The 18,839-nt window shown below is 34.1% G+C and overlaps 1 protein-coding gene across 3 annotated transcripts in view; it reads left to right on the top strand.

The window, feature by feature from the left end:
- Window positions 1-602: 602 nt before the first annotated feature.
- Window positions 603-18,839, top strand: part of abraxas1 (abraxas 1, BRCA1 A complex subunit) — an 80,703-nt gene continuing 62,466 nt past the window's right edge. For 2 of the 3 annotated variants that reach the window (XM_034192778.1, XM_034192776.1), the window contains exon 1: window positions 603-707. In XM_034192778.1, coding sequence (XP_034048669.1) covers window positions 627-707 — 81 coding nt within the window. In that variant the 5' untranslated portion in view covers window positions 603-626. Of the gene's footprint in view, window positions 708-4,680; window positions 4,714-18,839 lie in introns of those variants that run through there. The other variant, XM_034192781.1, reaches the window with a different exon arrangement.

Here is an 18,839-nt window from a genome sequence, read left to right as displayed (position 1 = left end):
GTGTGGTGGGCACTGAGGTGGTGGACCTGACTGCCAAACACGCTCTGAGGCAGGATTGTATCAGTGTGTTTACAGCATTGGGGTTCTCTGAGTACTGTAGCGTGGTGGCCAAGGTGTTGACTCAGTGGCAACGAGAGTGGGACTCTGAGAAGAGAGGGAGGCATCACCATCGAGTGCAGAGGGATGTTAAAGGGGGAGACACCAGTTGGGGGAAAAGCAGGTCAGAGCAAGTGATTTTTTCAAGATTAAGGCTGGGACATTGTGGCCTGGCTCCTGACCTGTGTTTGATTGGAAAAGGACTAATGTGCTCTGCTTGTGTGGAAAGAAGAAACCGTAACGCATGTCCTGATGGAGTGCGTCAGCTATAAAGTGGAGAGAGGGCGCCTCTATCACAGTTAGAGTTAGGCATTGAAAAAATCTCTCTGAAGACTATTCTTGGTCCAGATAGACACAGAGATGAAGTTGTGGCCGCTGTTGTATCGTTTATTTATTGCACAAATCTCTAAAGATTTGAGTAAATCAGCGTAGTACTGTCAGCAACCTGTGAGAGGCAGCAACACGCCTGGAGGCGTCGAGTCTGCCCGAAGAAGAAGAAGAAAAAGGAGGAGAAGAAGACGAAGAAGACGATGGCGGAACCAACAGTCAGAGTGTCTGGAATAGTTTTAGCCTCGTTACTTTTTCACCACATTAACTCTGATTCTGACGCGGTGAGTCTCTTGTTTTGTAACAGTTTAATTAATTTGTCACCACATTAACTCTGATTCTGACGCGGTGAGTCTCTTGTTTTGTAACAGTTTAATTAATTTGTCACCACATTAACTCTGATTCTGACGGTGAGTCTCTTGTTTTGTAACAGTTTAATTAATTTGTCACCACATTAACTCTGATTCTGACGCGGTGAGTCTCTTGTTTTGTAACAGTTTAATTAATTTGTCACCACATTAACTCTGATTCTGACGCAGTGAGTCTCTTGTTTTGTAACAGTTTAATTAATTTGTCACCACATTAACTCTGATTCTGACGGTGAGTCTCTTGTTTTGTAACAGTTTAATTAATTTGTCACCACATTAACTCTGATTCTGACGCGGTGAGTCTCTTGTTTTGTAACAGTTTAATTAATTTGTCACCACATTAACTCTGATTCTGACGTGGTGAATCTCTTGTTTTGTAACAGTTTAATTAATTTGTCACCACATTAACTCTGATCGGTGAATCTCATGTTTTGTAACAGTTTAATTATTTAATTTTTCACCACATTAACTCTGATCATGATGCGGTGAATCTCTTGTTTTGCAACAGTTTAATTAGTTAATTTGTCACCACATTAACTCTGATCATGACGTGGTGAATCTCTTGTTTTGTAACAGTTTAATTAATTTGTCACCACATTAACTCTGATTCTGACGCGGCGAATCTCTTGTTTTGTAACAGTTTAATTAATTTGTCACCACATTAACTCTGATTCTGATGCGGCGAATCTCTTGTTTTGTAACAGTTTAATTAATTTGTCACCACATTAACTCTGATTCTGACGCGGTGAGTCTCTTGTTTTGTAACAGTTTAATTAATTTGTCACCATATTAACTCTGATTCTGACGCGGTGAATCTCTTGTTTTGTAACAGTTTAATTAATTTGTCACCACATTAACTCTGATCGGTGAATCTCATGTTTTGTAACAGTTTAATTATTTAATTTTTCACCACATTAACTCTGATCATGATGCGGTGAATCTCTTGTTTTGCAACAGTTTAATTAGTTAATTTGTCACCACATTAACTCTGATCATGACGTGGTGAATCTCTTGTTTTGTAACAGTTTAATTAATTTGTCACCACATTAACTCTGATTCTGACGTGGTGAGTTTCTTGTTTTGCAACAGTTTAATTAGTTAATTTGTCACCACATTAAGTCTGATTCTGACGTGGTGAGTTTCTTGTTTTGCAACAGTTTAATTAGTTAATTTTCACCACATTAACTCTGATCATGACGTGGTGAATCTCTTGTTTTGTAACAGTTTAATTAATTTGTCACCACATTAACTCTTATCCTGACGTGGTGAATCTCTTGTTTTGTAACAGTTTAATTTGTTAATTTGTCACCACATTAACTCTGATCATGATGCGGTGAGTGTTTTGTTTTATAACAGTTTAATTAATTTGTCACCACATTAACTCTGATTCTGACGCGGTGAATCTCATGTTTTGTAACAGTTTAATTAGTTAATTTGTCACCACATTAACTCTGATTCTGACGTGGTGAGTTTCTTGTTTTGCAACAGTTTAATTAGTTAATTTGTCACCACATTAACTCTGATCATGACGTGGTGAATCTCTTGTTTTGTAACAGTTTAATTAATTTGTCACCACATTAACTCTGATCATGACGTGGTGAATCTCATGTTTTGTAACAGTTTAATTAGTTAATTTGTCACCACATTAACTCTGATTCTGACATGGTGAGTCTCTTGTTTTGCAACAGTTTAATTTGTTAATTTGTCACCACATTAACTCTGATCATGATGCGGTGAGTCTCTTGTTTTGTAACAGTTTAATTAGTTAATTTGTCACCACATTAACTCTGATTCTGACATGGTGAGTCTCTTGTTTTGCAACAGTTTAATTTGTTAATTTGTCACCACATTAACTCTGATTCTGACGCGGTGAGTCTCGTTTTGCAACAGTTTAATTAGTTAATTTGTCACCACATTAACTCTGATTCTGACATGGTGAGTCTCTTGTTTTGCAACAGTTTAATTTGTTAATTTGTCACCACATTAACTCTGATCATGATGCGGTGAGTCTCTTGTTTTGTAACAGTTTAATTAATTTGTCACCACATTAGTATTACTAATGTGGCGATTAATCGAGTAATCGGATAAAAGCTGTGAGTTCGCGTCCCAGGTGTTTTTTATTCCTCATAAGCGGTGCGATGTGGTTCCACATGTACCAGCTGGTTTTATTTCTTCCACATAAGCGGCACCATGTGGTGCACCTGGCACTGTTCCTGCTCGACGGACAGTGTTTATGAAGTGCTGTGTTGCCCAAAAAAGAGAAAATTAAAAAGCGAAACACAGTGCGAGTCTGAGCAAAACACAGAGGATGCTGAGAGGATCTTTGAGAAACTGTTTGTCAGTGTGTCCGGGGACGGGACTGTGTGCCTCGCCTGGTGTGAGTGGAGTGCTGAGAGCCCTCACAGCAGGCAGAGAGCAGCCAGCCGCCAGCCGCCAGGCGAGTCACTCCCCATGTAAAGTGGACCGTGTGTTTTTTTTAAACTAGACAAACACACTGCTTCGCTTTAAATGTGCAGTCTATTCCAGATGGTCAGCGTGGACCCTCTTTCTCTTAAAAGGCTTTATTTTACTCTGTCGCATTGGAAAGCTGTAGCTTTTGGATTAGCCTTTACACTGTTTATGGGTATGCTCTAGTCTTCTGTTTATTTCTTGGGACGTTACAGCACCGCACACAGGCCTGGCATATGTACTACAGTGTTAAATGAGGCTTTGAGGCACAGAATTTGCCTCAGACATTTTTTGTAATCAGATTATTTGAGTTACTCGACTAATCGTTTCAGCCCTAAAACATTGCAATACAAACAATAAACTACAATCGACAAAAGCGTTTTTTTCCCTCCCAAAATGAGACGTCCTGCATTCTTTATGAATTACATTGATGTTGACGTACAGCGCAGCCGGCTGAAAGAGCTCAGCTCAGAGGTATGGAGTGACATTCATGCCATTAATGTCTGAAAGGAAATGCTTTTCGTTACGTTAACTCTGTTTCCTGTATGGTGAGTCTCTTGTTTTGTAACAGATTAATCTTAACTTTTTTGACATGTTAACTCTGATTCTGACGTGGTGAATCTCTTGTTTTGTAACAGTTTATTCTTAACTTTTTTAACATGTTAACTCTGATTCTGACGTGGTGAATCTCTTGTTTTGTAACAGTTTAATCTTAACTTTTTTGACATGTTAACTCTGATTCTGACGTGGTGAATCTCTTGTTTTGTAACAGTTTAATCTTAACTTTTTTGACATGTTAACTCTGATTCTGACGTGGTGAATCTCTTGTTTTGTAACAGTTTAATCTTAACTTTTTTGACATGTTAACTCTGATTCTGACGTGGTGAATCTCTTGTTTTGTAACAGTTTAATCTTAACTTTTTTGACATGTTAACTCTGATTCTGACGTGGTGAATCTCTTGTTTTGTAACAGTTTAATCTTAACTTTTTTAACATGTTAACTCTGATTCTGACGTGGTGAATCTCTTGTTTTGTAACAGTTTAATCTTAACTTTTTTAACATGTTAACTCTGTTTCCTGTATGGTGAATCTCTTGTTTTGTAACAGTTTAATCTTAACTTTTTTGACATGTTAACTCTGATTCTGACGTGGTGAATCTCTTGTTTTGTAACAGTTTAATCTTAACTTTTTTAACATGTTAACTCTGATTCTGACGTGGTGAATCTCTTGTTTTGTAACAGTTTAGTTAATTTGTCACCACATTAACTCTGATTCTGACACAGTGAATCTCTTGTTTTGTAACAGTTTAGTTAATTTGTCACCACATTAACTCTGTTTCTGACACGGTGAATCTCTTGTTTTGTAACAGTTTAGTTAATTTGTCACCACATTAACTCTGATTCTGACACAGTGAATCTCTTGTTTTGTAACAGTTTAGTTAATTTGTCACCACATTAACTCTGTTTCTGACACGGTGAATCTCTTGTTTTGTAACAGTTTAGTTAATTTGTCACCACATTAACTCTGTTTCTGACATGGTGAATCTCTTGTTTTGTAACAGTTTAGTTAATTTGTCACCACATTAACTCTGTTTCTGACATGGTGAATCTCTTGTTTTGTAACAGTTTAATCTTAACTTTTTTAACATGTTAACTCTGATTCCGACGTGGCGAGTCTCTTGTTTTTTTAGCAGTTGAATAGTTAATGTTTACACATATTAACTCTGATTCCGACGCATTGAGTCTCTTGTTTTGTAACAGTTTAATCTCAACTTTTTTGATATGTTAACTCTGATTCTGACGTGGTGAGTCTCTTGTTTTTTTAAGCAGTTGAATAGTTAATGTTTCCACACGTTAACTCTGATTCCGACGCATTGAGTCTCTTGTTTTGTAACAGTTTAATCTTAACTGTTTTGACATGTTAACTCTGATTCTGACGTGGTGAGTCTCTTGTTTTTTAGCAGTTTAATCTTAATTTTTTTGACATGTTAACTCTGATTCTGATGTGGTGAGTCTCTTGTTTTGTAACAGATTAATCTTACCTTTTTTCACATGTTAACTCTGATTCTGACGTGGTGAGTCTCTTGTTTTGTAACAGTTTAATCTGAACTTTTTTGACATGTTAACTCTGATTCTGACATGGTGAGTCTCTTGTTTTGTAACACTTTAATCTTAACTTTTTTGACATGTTAACTCTGATTCTGATGTGGTGAGTCTCTGTTTTTTTTTTTTTAGCCATTGAATAGTTGATGTTTACATGTTAACTCTGATTCTGACGCATTGAGTCTCTTGTTTTGTAACAGTTTAATCTGAACTTTTTTGACATGTTAACTCTGATTCTGACGTGGTGAGTCGCTTGTTTTGTAACAGTTTAATCTGAACTTTTTTGACATGTTAACTCTGATTCTGACATGGTGAGTCTCTTGTTTTTTAGCAGTTTAATCTTAACTTTTTTGACATGTTAACTCTGATTCTGACATGGTGAGTCTCTTGTTTTGTAACAGTTTAATCTTAACTTCTTTGACATGTTAACTCTGATTCTGACGTGTTTTGTAACAGGTTAATCTTAACTTTTTTGACATGTTAACTCTGATTCTGATGTGGTGAGTCTCTTGTTTTTTTAAGCATTTGAATAGTTAATGTTTACACATGTTAACTCTGATTCCGACGCATTGAGTCTCTTGTTGTGTAACAGTTTAATCTTAACTTTTTTGACATTTTAACTCTGATTCTGACGTGGTGAGTCTGTTGTTTTGTAACTATAGTCTATAGCAGCATAACTAAGGGATGGTTCAGGGTCACCTGATCCAGCCCTAACTATAAGCTTTTTCAAAAAGGAAAGTTTTAAGCCTAATCTTAAAAGTAGAGAGGGTGTCTGTCTCCCTGATCTGAATTGGGAGCTGGTTCCACAGGAGAGGAGCCTGAAAGCTGAAGGCTCTGCCTCCCATTCTACTCTTACAAACCCTAGGAACTACAAGTAAGCCTGCAGTCTGAGAGCGAAGCGCTCTATTGGGGTGATATGGTACTGTGACGTCCCTAAGATAAAATGCGACCTGATTATTCAAAACCTTATAAGTAAGAAGAAGAATTTTAAATTCTATTCTAGAATTAACAGGAAGCCAATGAAGAGAGGTCAATATGGTGACATGGTGAGTCTCTTGTTTTGTAACAGTTTAATCTTAACTTTTTTGAGATATTAACTCTGATTCTGACGTGGTGAGTCTCTTGTTTTTTTTTAGCAGTTGAATAGTTCATGTTTACACATGTTAACGCTGATTCTGATGTGGTGAGTCTCTTGGTTTTTTTTAGCAGTTGAATAGTTGATTTAGTAGTTTATTCTTAACTTTTTTGACATGTTAACTCTGATTCTGATGTGGTGAGTCTCTTGTTTTTTAGCAGTTTAATCTTAACTTTTTTGACATGTTAACTCTGATTCTGATGTGGTGAGTCTCTTGTTTTTTAACAGTTTAATCTTAACTTTTTTGACATGTTAACTCTGATTCTGATGTGGTGAGTCTCTTGTTTTTTAGCAGTTTAATCTTAACTTTTTTGACATGTTAACTCTGATTCTGATGTGGTGAGTCTCTTGTTTTGTAACAGTTTAATCTGATTCTGACGTGGTGAGTCTCTTTTGTTTTTTAGCAGTTGAATAGTTAATGTTTACATGTTAACTGATTCTGACGCATTGAGTCTCTTGTTTTGTAACAGTTTAATCTTAACTTTTTTGACATGTTAACTCTGATTCTGATGTGGTGAGTCTCTTGTTTTGTAACAGTTTAATCTGATTCTGACGTGGTGAGTCTCTTTTGTTTTTTAGCAGTTGAATAGTTAATGTTTACACGTTAACTGATTCTGACGTATTGAGTCTCTTGTTTTGTAACAGTTTAATCTTAACTTTTTTGACATGTTAACTCTGATTCTGATGTGGTGAGTCTCTTGTTTTGTAACAGTTTAATCTTAACTTTTTTGACATGTTAACTCTGATTCTGACGTGGAGAGTCTCTTGTTTTGTAACAGTTTAATCTTAACTTTTTTGACATGTTAACTCTGATCCTGATGTGGTGAGTCTCTTGTTTTTTAGCAGTTTAATCTTAACGTTTTTGACATGTTAACTCTGATTCTGATGTGGTGAGTCTCTTGTTTTTTAGCAGTTTAATCTTAACTTTTTTGACATGTTAACTCTGATTCTGATGTGGTGAGTCTCTTGTTTTTTAACAGTTTAATCTTAACTTTTTTGACATGTTAACTGATTCTGACGTGGTGAGTCTCTTGTTTTTTAGCAGTTTATTCTTAACTTTTTTGACATGTTAACTCTGAATCTGGCGTGGTGAGTCTCTTGTTTTGTAACAGTTTAATCTTAACTTTTTTGACATGTTAACTCTGATTCTGACGTGGTGAGTCTCTTGTTTTGTAACAGTTTAATCTTAACTGTTTTGACATGTTAACTCTGATTCTGATGTGGTGAGTCTCTTGTTTTTTAGCAGTTTAATCTTAACTTTTTTGACATGTTAACTCTGATTCTGATGTGGTGAGTCTCTTGTTTTGTAACAGTTTAATCTGATTCTGACGTGGTGAGTCTCTTTTGTTTTTTAGCAGTTGAATAGTTAATGTTTACACGTTAACTGATTCTGACGTATTGAGTCTCTTGTTTTGTAACAGTTTAATCTTAACTTTTTTGACATGTTAACTCTGATTCTGATGTGGTGAGTCTCTTGTTTTGTAACAGTTTAATCTTAACTTTTTGACATGTTAACTCTGATCCTGATGTGGTGAGTCTCTTGTTTTTTAGCAGTTTAATCTTAACGTTTTTGACATGTTAACTCTGATTCTGATGTGGTGAGTCTCTTGTTTTTTAACAGTTTAATCTTACCTTTTTTGAGATATTAACTCTGATTCTGACGTGGTGAGTCTCTTGTTTTTTTTAGCAGTTGAATAGTTCATGTTTACACATGTTAACGCTGATTCTGATGTGGTGAGTCTCTTGGTTTTTTTTAGCAGTTGAATAGTTGATGTTTACACATGTTAACTCTGATTCTAACGCATTGAGTCTCTTGTTTTGTAATAGTTTAATCTTAACTTTTTTGATACGTTAACTCTGATTCTCACGTGGTGAGTCTTTTTTTTTTTTTAGCAATTTAATCTTAACTCTTTTGACATGTTAACTCTGATTCTGATGTGGTGAGTCTCTTGTTTTGTAACAGTTTAATCTGATTCTGATGTGGTGAGTCTTTTGTTTTTTAGCAGTTGAATAGTTAATGTTTACACGTTAACTCTGATTCTGACGCATTGAGTCTCTTGTTTTGTAACAGTTTAATCTTTTTTGACATGTTAACTCTGATTCTGACGTGGTGAGTCTCTTGTTTTGTAACAGTTTAATCTTAACTGTTTTGACATGTTAACTCTGATTCTGATGTGGTGAGTCTCTTGTTTTTTAGCAGTTTAATCTTAACTTTTTTGACATGTTAACTCTGATTCTGATGTGGTGAGTCTCTTGTTTTGTAACAGTTTAATCTGATTCTGACGTGGTGAGTCTCTTTTGTTTTTTAGCAGTTGAATAATGTTTACACGTTAACTGATTCTGACGTGGAGAGTCTCTTGTTTTGTAACAGTTTAATCTTAACTTTTTTGACATGTTAACTCTGATCCTGATGTGGTGAGTCTCTTGTTTTTTAGCAGTTTAATCTTAACGTTTTTGACATGTTAACTCTGATTCTGATGTGGTGAGTCTCTTGTTTTTTAGCAGTTTAATCTTAACTTTTTTGACATGTTAACTGATTCTGACGTGGTGAGTCTCTTGTTTTTTAGTAGTTTATTCTTAACTTTTTTGACATGTTAACTCTGAATCTGGCGTGGTGAGTCTCTTGTTTTTTAGCAGTTTATTCTTAACTTTTTTGACATGTTAACTCTGAATCTGACGTGGTGAGTCTCTTGTTTTGTAACAGTTTAATCTGATTCTGATGTGGTGAGTCTCTTGTTTTTTAGCAGTTGAATAGTTAATGTTTACACGTTAACTCTGATTCTGACGCATTGAGTCTCTTGTTTTGTAACAGTTTAATCTTAACTTTTTTGACATGTTAACTCTGATTCTGACGTGGTGAGTCTCTTGTTTTGTAACAGTTTAATCTTAACTGTTTTGACATGTTAACTCTGATTCTGATGTGGTGAGTCTCTTGTTTTTTAGCAGTTTAATCTTAACTTTTTTGACATGTTAACTCTGATTCTGATGTGGTGAGTCTCTTGTTTTGTAACAGTTTAATCTGATTCTGACGTGGTGAGTCTCTTTTGTTTTTTAGCAGTTGAATAGTTAATGTTTACACGTTAACTGATTCTGACGTATTGAGTCTCTTGTTTTGTAACAGTTTAATCTTAACTTTTTTGACATGTTAACTCTGATCCTGATGTGGTGAGTCTCTTGTTTTTTAGCAGTTTAATCTTAACATTTTTGACATGTTAACTCTGATTCTGATGTGGTGAGTCTCTTGTTTTTTAGCAGTTTAATCTTAACTTTTTTGACATGTTAACTCTGATTCTGATGTGGTGAGTCTCTTGTTTTTTAACAGTTTAATCTTAACTTTTTTGACATGTTAACTGATTCTGACGTGAGTCTCTTGTTTTGTAACAGTTTAATCTGATTCTGACGTGGTGAGTCTCTTTTGTTTTTTAGCAGTTGAATAGTTAATGTTTACACGTTAACTGATTCTGACGTATTGAGTCTCTTGTTTTGTAACAGTTTAATCTTAACTTTTTTGACATGTTAACTCTGATCCTGATGTGGTGAGTCTCTTGTTTTTTAGCAGTTTAATCTTAACATTTTTGACATGTTAACTCTGATTCTGATGTGGTGAGTCTCTTGTTTTTTAACAGTTTAATCTTAACTTTTTTGACATGTTAACTGATTCTGACGTGGTGAGTCTCTTGTTTTTTAGCAGTTTATTCTTAACTTTTTTGACATGTTAACTCTGAATCTGGCGTGGTGAGTCTCTTGTTTTTTAGCAGTTTATTCTTAACTTTTTTGACATGTTAACTCTGATTCTGATGTGGTGAGTCTCTGTTTTTTTTTTTTAGCCATTGAATAGTTGATGTTTACATGTTAACTCTGATTCTGACGCATTGAGTCTCTTGTTTTGTAATAGTTTAATCTTAACTTTTTTGATATGTTAACTCTGATTCTGAAGTGGTGAGTCTCTTATTTTTTAGCAGTGTGATCGTAACTTTTTTGACATGTTAACTCTGATTCTGACATGGTGAGTCTCTTGTTTTGTAACAGTTTAATCTTAACTTTTTTGACATGTTAACTCTGATTCTGATGTGGTGAGTCTCTTGTTTTTTTAAGCATTTGAATAGTTAATGTTTACACATGTTAACTCTGATTCCGACGCATTGAGTCTCTTGTTGTGTAACAGTTTAATCTTAACTTTTTTGACATTTTAACTCTGATTCTGACGTGGTGAGTCTGTTGTTTTGTAACTATAGTCTATAGCAGCATAACTAAGGGATGGTTCAGGGTCACCTGATCCAGCCCTAACTATAAGCTTTTTCAAAAAGGAAAGTTTTAAGCCTAATCTTAAAAGTAGAGAGGGTGTCTGTCTCCCTGATCTGAATTGGGAGCTGGTTCCACAGGAGAGGAGCCTGAAAGCTGAAGGCTCTGCCTCCCATTCTACTCTTACAAACCCTAGGAACTACAAGTAAGCCTGCAGTCTGAGAGCGAAGCGCTCTATTGGGGTGATATGGTACTGTGACGTCCCTAAGATAAAATGCGACCTGATTATTCAAAACCTTATAAGTAAGAAGAAGAATTTTAAATTCTATTCTAGAATTAACAGGAAGCCAATGAAGAGAGGTCAATATGGTGACATGGTGAGTCTCTTGTTTTGTAACAGTTTAATCTTAACTTTTTTGAGATATTAACTCTGATTCTGACGTGGTGAGTCTCTTGTTTTTTTTTTAGCAGTTGAATAGTTCATGTTTACACATGTTAACGCTGATTCTGATGTGGTGAGTCTCTTGGTTTTTTTAGCAGTTGAATAGTTGATTTAGTAGTTTATTCTTAACTTTTTTGACATGTTAACTCTGAATCTGGCGTGGTGAGTCTCTTGTTTTGTAACTGTTTAATCTTAACTTTTTTGACATGTTAACTCTGATTCTGATGTGGTGAGTCTCTTGTTTTTTAGCAGTTTAATCTTAACTTTTTTGACATGTTAACTCTGATTCTGATGTGGTGAGTCTCTTGTTTTGTAACAGTTTAATCTGATTCTGATGTGGTGAGTCTCTTGTTTTTTAGCAGTTTAATCTTAACTTTTTTGACATGTTAACTCTGATTCTGATGTGGTGAGTCTCTTGTTTTTTAACAGTTTATTCTTAACTTTTTTGACATGTTAACTCTGATTCTGATGTGGTGAGTCTCTTGTTTTGTAACAGTTTAATCTGATTCTGACGTGGTGAGTCTCTTTTGTTTTTTAGCAGTTGAATAGTTAATGTTTACATGTTAACTGATTCTGACGCATTGAGTCTCTTGTTTTGTAACAGTTTAATCTTAACTTTTTTGACATGTTAACTCTGATTCTGATGTGGTGAGTCTCTTGTTTTGTAACAGTTTAATCTGATTCTGACGTGGTGAGTCTCTTTTGTTTTTTAGCAGTTGAATAGTTAATGTTTACACGTTAACTGATTCTGACGTATTGAGTCTCTTGTTTTGTAACAGTTTAATCTTAACTTTTTTGACATGTTAACTCTGATTCTGACGTGGAGAGTCTCTTGTTTTGTAACAGTTTAATCTTAACTTTTTTGACATGTTAACTCTGATCCTGATGTGGTGAGTCTCTTGTTTTTTAGCAGTTTAATCTTAACGTTTTTGACATGTTAACTCTGATTCTGATGTGGTGAGTCTCTTGTTTTTTAACAGTTTAATCTTAACTTTTTTGACATGTTAACTGATTCTGACGTGGTGAGTCTCTTGTTTTTTAGCAGTTTATTCTTACCTTTTTTGACATGTTAACTCTGAATCTGGCGTGGTGAGTCTCTTGTTTTTTAGCAGTTTATTCTTAACTTTTTTGACATGTTAACTCTGAATCTGGCGTGGTGAGTCTCTTGTTTTGTAACAGTTTAATCTTAACTTTTTTGACATGTTAACTCTGATTCTGACGTGGTGAGTCTCTTGTTTTGTAACAGTTTAATCTTAACTGTTTTGACATGTTAACTCTGATTCTGATGTGGTGAGTCTCTTGTTTTTTAGCAGTTTAATCTTAACTTTTTTGACATGTTAACTCTGATTCTGATGTGGTGAGTCTCTTGTTTTGTAACAGTTTAATCTGATTCTGACGTGGTGAGTCTCTTTTGTTTTTTAGCAGTTGAATAGTTAATGTTTACACGTTAACTGATTCTGACGTATTGAGTCTCTTGTTTTGTAACAGTTTAATCTTAACTTTTTTGACATGTTAACTCTGATCCTGATGTGGTGAGTCTCTTGTTTTTTAGCAGTTTAATCTTAACGTTTTTGACATGTTAACTCTGATTCTGATGTGGTGAGTCTCTTGTTTTTTAGCAGTTTAATCTTAACTTTTTTGACATGTTAACTCTGATTCTGATGTGGTGAGTCTCTTGTTTTTTAACAGTTTAATCTTAACTTTTTTGAGATATTAACTCTGATTCTGACGTGGTGAGTCTCTTGTTTTGTAACAGTTTAATCTGATTCTGATGTGGTGAGTCTCTTGTTTTTTAGCAGTTGAATAGTTGATGTTTACACATGTTAACTCTGATTCTAACGCATTGAGTCTCTTGTTTTGTAATAGTTTAATCTTAACTTTTTTGATACGTTAACTCTGATTCTCACGTGGTGAGTCTTTTTTTTTTTTAGCAGTTTAATCTTAACTCTTTTGACATGTTAACTCTGATTCTGATGTGGTGAGTCTCTTGTTTTGTAACAGTTTAATCTGATTCTGATGTGGTGAGTCTCTTGTTTTTTAGCAGTTGAATAGTTCATGTTTACACATGTTAACGCTGATTCTGATGTGGTGAGTCTCTTGGTTTTTTTAGCAGTTGAATAGTTAATGTTTACACGTTAACTCTGATTCTGACGCATTGAGTCTCTTGTTTTGTAACAGTTTAATCTTAACTTTTTTGACATGTTAACTCTGATTCTGACGTGGTGAGTCTCTTGTTTTGTAACAGTTTAATCTTAACTGTTTTGACATGTTAACTCTGATTCTGATGTGGTGAGTCTCTTGTTTTTTAGCAGTTTAATCTTAACTTTTTTGACATGTTAACTCTGATTCTGATGTGGTGAGTCTCTTGTTTTGTAACAGTTTAATCTTAACTTTTTTGACATGTTAACTGATTCTGACGTGGTGAGTCTTGTTTTTTAGCAGTTTATTCTTACCTTTTTTGACATGTTAACTCTGAATCTGGCGTGGTGAGTCTCTTGTTTTTTAGCAGTTTATTCTTAACTTTTTTGACATGTTAACTCTGAATCTGGCGTGGTGAGTCTCTTGTTTTGTAACAGTTTAATCTTAACTTTTTTGACATGTTAACTCTGATTCTGACGTGGTGAGTCTCTTGTTTTGTAACAGTTTAATCTTAACTTTTTTGACATATTAACTCTGATTCTGACGTGGTGAGTCTCTTGGTTTTTTTTTTTAGCAGTTGAATAGTTAATGTTTACACATGTTAACTCTGAGTCTGACGCATTGAATCTCTTGTTTTGTAACACTTTAATCTTAACTTTTTTGACATGTTAACTCTGATTCTGATGTGGTGAGTCTCTTGTTTTTTTTTTAGCAGTTGAATAGTTAATGTTTACACATATTAACTCTGATTCTGATGTGGTGACTCTCTTGTTTTTTAGCAGTTTAATCTTAACTTTTTTGACATGTTAACTCTGATTCTGATGTGGTGAGTCTCTTGTTTTTTAGCAGTTTAATCTTAACTTTTTTGACATGTTAACTCTGATTCTGATGTGGTGAGTCTCTTGTTTTGTAACAGTTTAAAACTTAATTTTTCGGCTCGTTAACTCTGTTTCCTGTGTGGTGAGTCTCTTGTATTTTTAGCAGTTGAATAGTTAATGTTTACACATGTTAACTCTGAGTCCTACGCATTGAGTCTCTTGTTTTGTAACAGTTTAATCTTAACTTTTTTGACATGTTAACTCTGATTCTGACGTGGTGAGTCTCTTTTTTTTTTTAGCAGTTGAATAGTTAATGTTTACACATGTTAACTCTGAGTCCTACGCATTGAGTCTCTTGTTTTGTAACAGTTTAATCTTAACTTTTTTGACATGTTAACTCTGATTCTGATGTGGTGAGTCTCTTGTTTTGTAACAGTTTAAAACTTAATTTTTCGGCTCGTTAACTCTGTTTCCTGTGTGGTGAGTCTCTTGTTTTTTAGCAGTTTAATCTTAACTTTTTTGACATGTTAACTCTGATTCTGATGTGGTGAGTCTCTTGTTTTTTAGCAGTTTAATCTTAACTTTTTTGACATGTTAACTCTGATTCTGATGTGGTGAGTCTCTTGTTTTGTAACAGTTTAATCTGATTCTGATGTGGTGAGTCTCTTGTTTTGTAACAGTTTAATCTGATTCTGATGTGGTGAGTCTCTTGTTTTTTAGCAGTTGAATAGTTAATGTTTACACGTTAACTCTGATTCTGACGCATTGAGTCTCTTGTTTTGTAACAGTTTAATCTTAACTTTTTTGACATGTTAACTCTGATTCTGACGTGGTGAGTCTCTTGTTTTGTAACAGTTTAATCTTAACTGTTTTGACATGTTAACTCTGATTCTGATGTGGTGAGTCTCTTGTTTTTTAGCAGTTTAATCTTAACTTTTTTGACATGTTAACTCTGATTCTGATGTGGTGAGTCTCTTGTTTTGTAACAGTTTAATCTGATTCTGACGTGGTGAGTCTCTTTTGTTTTTTAGCAGTTGAATAGTTAATGTTTACACGTTAACTGATTCTGATGTATTGAGTCTCTTGTTTTGTAACAGTTTAATCTTAACTTTTTTGACATGTTAACTCTGATTCTGACGTGGAGAGTCTCTTGTTTTTTAGCAGTTTAATCTTAACTTTTTTGACATGTTAACTCTGATTCTGATGTGGTGAGTCTCTTGTTTTTTAGCAGTTTATTCTTAACTTTTTTGACATGTTAACTCTGAATCTGGCGTGGTGAGTCTCTTGTTTTTTAGCAGTTTATTCTTAACTTTTTTGACATGTTAACTCTGAATCTGGCGTGGTGAGTCTCTTGTTTTGTAACAGTTTAATCTTAACTTTTTTGACATGTTAACTCTGATTCTGATGTGGTGAGTCTCTTGTTTTTTTAGCAGTTTAATCTTAACTTTTTTGACATGTTAACTCTGATTCTGATGTGGTGAGTCTCTTGTTTTTTAGCAGTTTAATCTTAACTTTTTTGACATGTTAACTCTGATTCTGATGTGGTGAGTCTCTTGTTTTTTAACAGTTTAATCTTAACTTTTTTGACATGTTAACTCTGATTCTGATGTGGTGAGTCTCTTGTTTTTTAACAGTTTAATCTTAACTTTTTTGACATGTTAACTCTGATTCTGATGTGGTGAGTCTCTTGTTTTTTAGCAGTTTAATCTTAACTTTTTTGACATGTTAACTCTGATTCTGATGTGGTGAGTCTCTTGTTTTTTAGCAGTTTAATCTTAACTTTTTTGACATGTTAACTCTGATTCTGATGTGGTGAGTCTCTTGTTTTTTAACAGTTTATTCTTAACTTTTTTGACATGTTAACTCTGATTCTGATGTGGTGAGTCTCTTGTTTTGTAACAGTTTAATCTTAACTTTTTTGACATGTTAACTCTGATTCTGATTTGGTGAGTCTCTTGTTTTGTAACAGTTTAATCTTAACTTTTTTGACATGTTAACTCTGATTCTGATGTGGTGAGTCTCTTGTTTTGTAACAGTTTAATCTGATTCTGACGTGGTGAGTCTCTTTTGTTTTTTAGCAGTTGAATAGTTAATGTTTACATGTTAACTGATTCTGACGTATTGAGTCTCTTGTTTTGTAACAGTTTAATCTTAACTTTTTTTGACATGTTAACTCTGATTCTGATGTGGTGAGTCTTGTTTTTTAACAGTTTAATCTTAACTTTTTTGACATGTTAACTGATTCTGACGTGGTGAGTCTTGTTTTTTAGCAGTTTATTCTTACCTTTTTTGACATGTTAACTCTGAATCTGGCGTGGTGAGTCTCTTGTTTTTTAGCAGTTTATTCTTAACTTTTTTGACATGTTAACTCTGAATCTGGCGTGGTGAGTCTCTTGTTTTGTAACAGTTTAATCTTAACTTTTTTGACATGTTAACTCTGATTCTGACGTGGTGAGTCTCTTGTTTTGTAACAGTTTAATCTTAACTTTTTTGACATATTAACTCTGATTCTGACGTGGTGAGTCTCGGGTTTTTTTTTTAGCAGTTGAATAGTTAATGTTTACACATGTTAACTCTGAGTCTGACGCATTGAATCTCTTGTTTTGTAACACTTTAATCTTAACTTTTTTGACATGTTAACTCTGATTCTGATGTGGTGAGTCTCTTGTTTTTTTAGCAGTTGAATAGTTAATGTTTACACATATTAACTCTGATTCTGATGTGGTGAGTCTCTTGTTTTTTTTTTAGCAGTTGAATAGTTCATGTTTACACATGTTAACGCTGATTCTGATGTGGTGAGTCTCTTGGTTTTTTTTTAGCAGTTGAATAGTTCATGTTTACACATGTTAACGCTGATTCTGATGTGGTGAGTCTCTTGGTTTTTTTAGCAGTTGAATAGTTGATTTAGTAGTTTATTCTTAACTTTTTTGACATGTTAACTCTGAATCTGGCGTGGTGAGTCTCTTGTTTTGTAACTGTTAATCTTAACTTTTTGACATGTTAACTCTGATTCTGATGTGGTGAGTCTCTTGTTTTTAGCAGTTTAATCTTAACTTTTTTGACATGTTAACTCTGATTCTGATGTGGTGAGTCTCTTGTTTTTAACAGTTTAATCTTAACTTTTTTTGACATGTTAACTCTGATTCTGATGTGGTGAGTCTCTTGTTTTTTAGCAGTTTAATCTTAACTTTTTTGACATGTTACTCTGATTCTGATGTGGTGAGTCTCTTGTTTTTTAACAGTTTATTCTTAACTTTTTTGACCTATTAACTCTGATTGTTGTGGTGAGTCTCTTGTTTTTTAACAGTTTAATCTTAACTTTTTGACATGTTAACTCTGATTCTGATGTGGTGAGTCTCTTGTTTTTTAGCAGTTTAATCTTAACTTTTTTGACATGTTAACTCTGATTCTGATGTGGTGAGTCTCTTGTTTTTTAACAGTTTATTCTTAACTTTTTTGACATACTAACTCTGATTCTGATGTGGTGAGTCTCTTGTTTTGTAACAGTTTAATCTGATTCTGACGTGGTGAGTCTCTTTTGTTTTTTAGCAGTTGAATAGTTAATGTTTACACGTTAACTGATTCTGACGTATTGAGTCTCTTGTTTTGTAACAGTTTAATCTTAACTTTTTTGACATGTTAACTCTGATTCTGACGTGGAGAGTCTCTTGTTTTGTAACAGTTTAATCTTAACTTTTTTGACATGTTAACTCTGATCCTGATGTGGTGAGTCTCTTGTTTTTTAGCAGTTTAATCTTAACGTTTTTGACATGTTAACTCTGATTCTGATGTGGTGAGTCTCTTGTTTTTTAACAGTTTAATCTTAACTTTTTTGACATGTTAACTGATTCTGACGTGGTGAGTCTCTTGTTTTTTAGCAGTTTATTCTTACCTTTTTTGACATGTTAACTCTGAATCTGGCGTGGTGAGTCTCTTGTTTTTTAGCAGTTTATTCTTAACTTTTTTGACATGTTAACTCTGAATCTGGCGTGGTGAGTCTCTTGTTTTGTAACAGTTTAATCTTAACTTTTTTGACATGTTAACTCTGATTCTGACGTGGTGAGTCTCTTGTTTTGTAACAGTTTAATCTTAACTGTTTTGACATGTTAACTCTGATTCTGATGTGGTGAGTCTCTTGTTTTTTAGCAGTTTAATCTTAACTTTTTTGACATGTTAACTCTGATTCTGATGTGGTGAGTCTCTTGTTTTGTAACAGTTTAATCTGATTCTGACGTGGTGAGTCTCTTTTGTTTTTTAGCAGTTGAATAGTTAATGTTTACACGTTAACTGATTCTGACGTATTGAGTCTCTTGTTTTGTAACAGTTTAATCTTAACTTTTTTGACATGTTAACTCTGATCCTGATGTGGTGAGTCTCTTGTTTTTTAGCAGTTTAATCTTAACGTTTTTGACATGTTAACTCTGATTCTGATGTGGTGAGTCTCTTGTTTTTTAGCAGTTTAATCTTAACTTTTTTGACATGTTAACTCTGATTCTGATGTGGTGAGTCTCTTGTTTTTTAGCAGTTTAATCTTAACGTTTTTGACATGTTAACTCTGATTCTGATGTGGTGAGTCTCTTGTTTTTTAACAGTTTAATCTTAACTTTTTTGACATGTTAACTGATTCTGACGTGGTGAGTCTCTTGTTTTTTAGCAGTTTATTCTTACCTTTTTTGACATGTTAACTCTGAATCTGGCGTGGTGAGTCTCTTGTTTTTTAGC

The sequence above is a fragment of the Thalassophryne amazonica genome, chromosome 17 (genome assembly GCF_902500255.1).
Source record: "Thalassophryne amazonica chromosome 17, fThaAma1.1, whole genome shotgun sequence".
NCBI classification, from domain to species: domain Eukaryota; kingdom Metazoa; phylum Chordata; class Actinopteri; order Batrachoidiformes; family Batrachoididae; genus Thalassophryne; species Thalassophryne amazonica.
The sequence above is the reverse complement of the archived record's forward strand: the minus strand, read 5'-3'. Positions and strand labels throughout refer to the sequence as shown.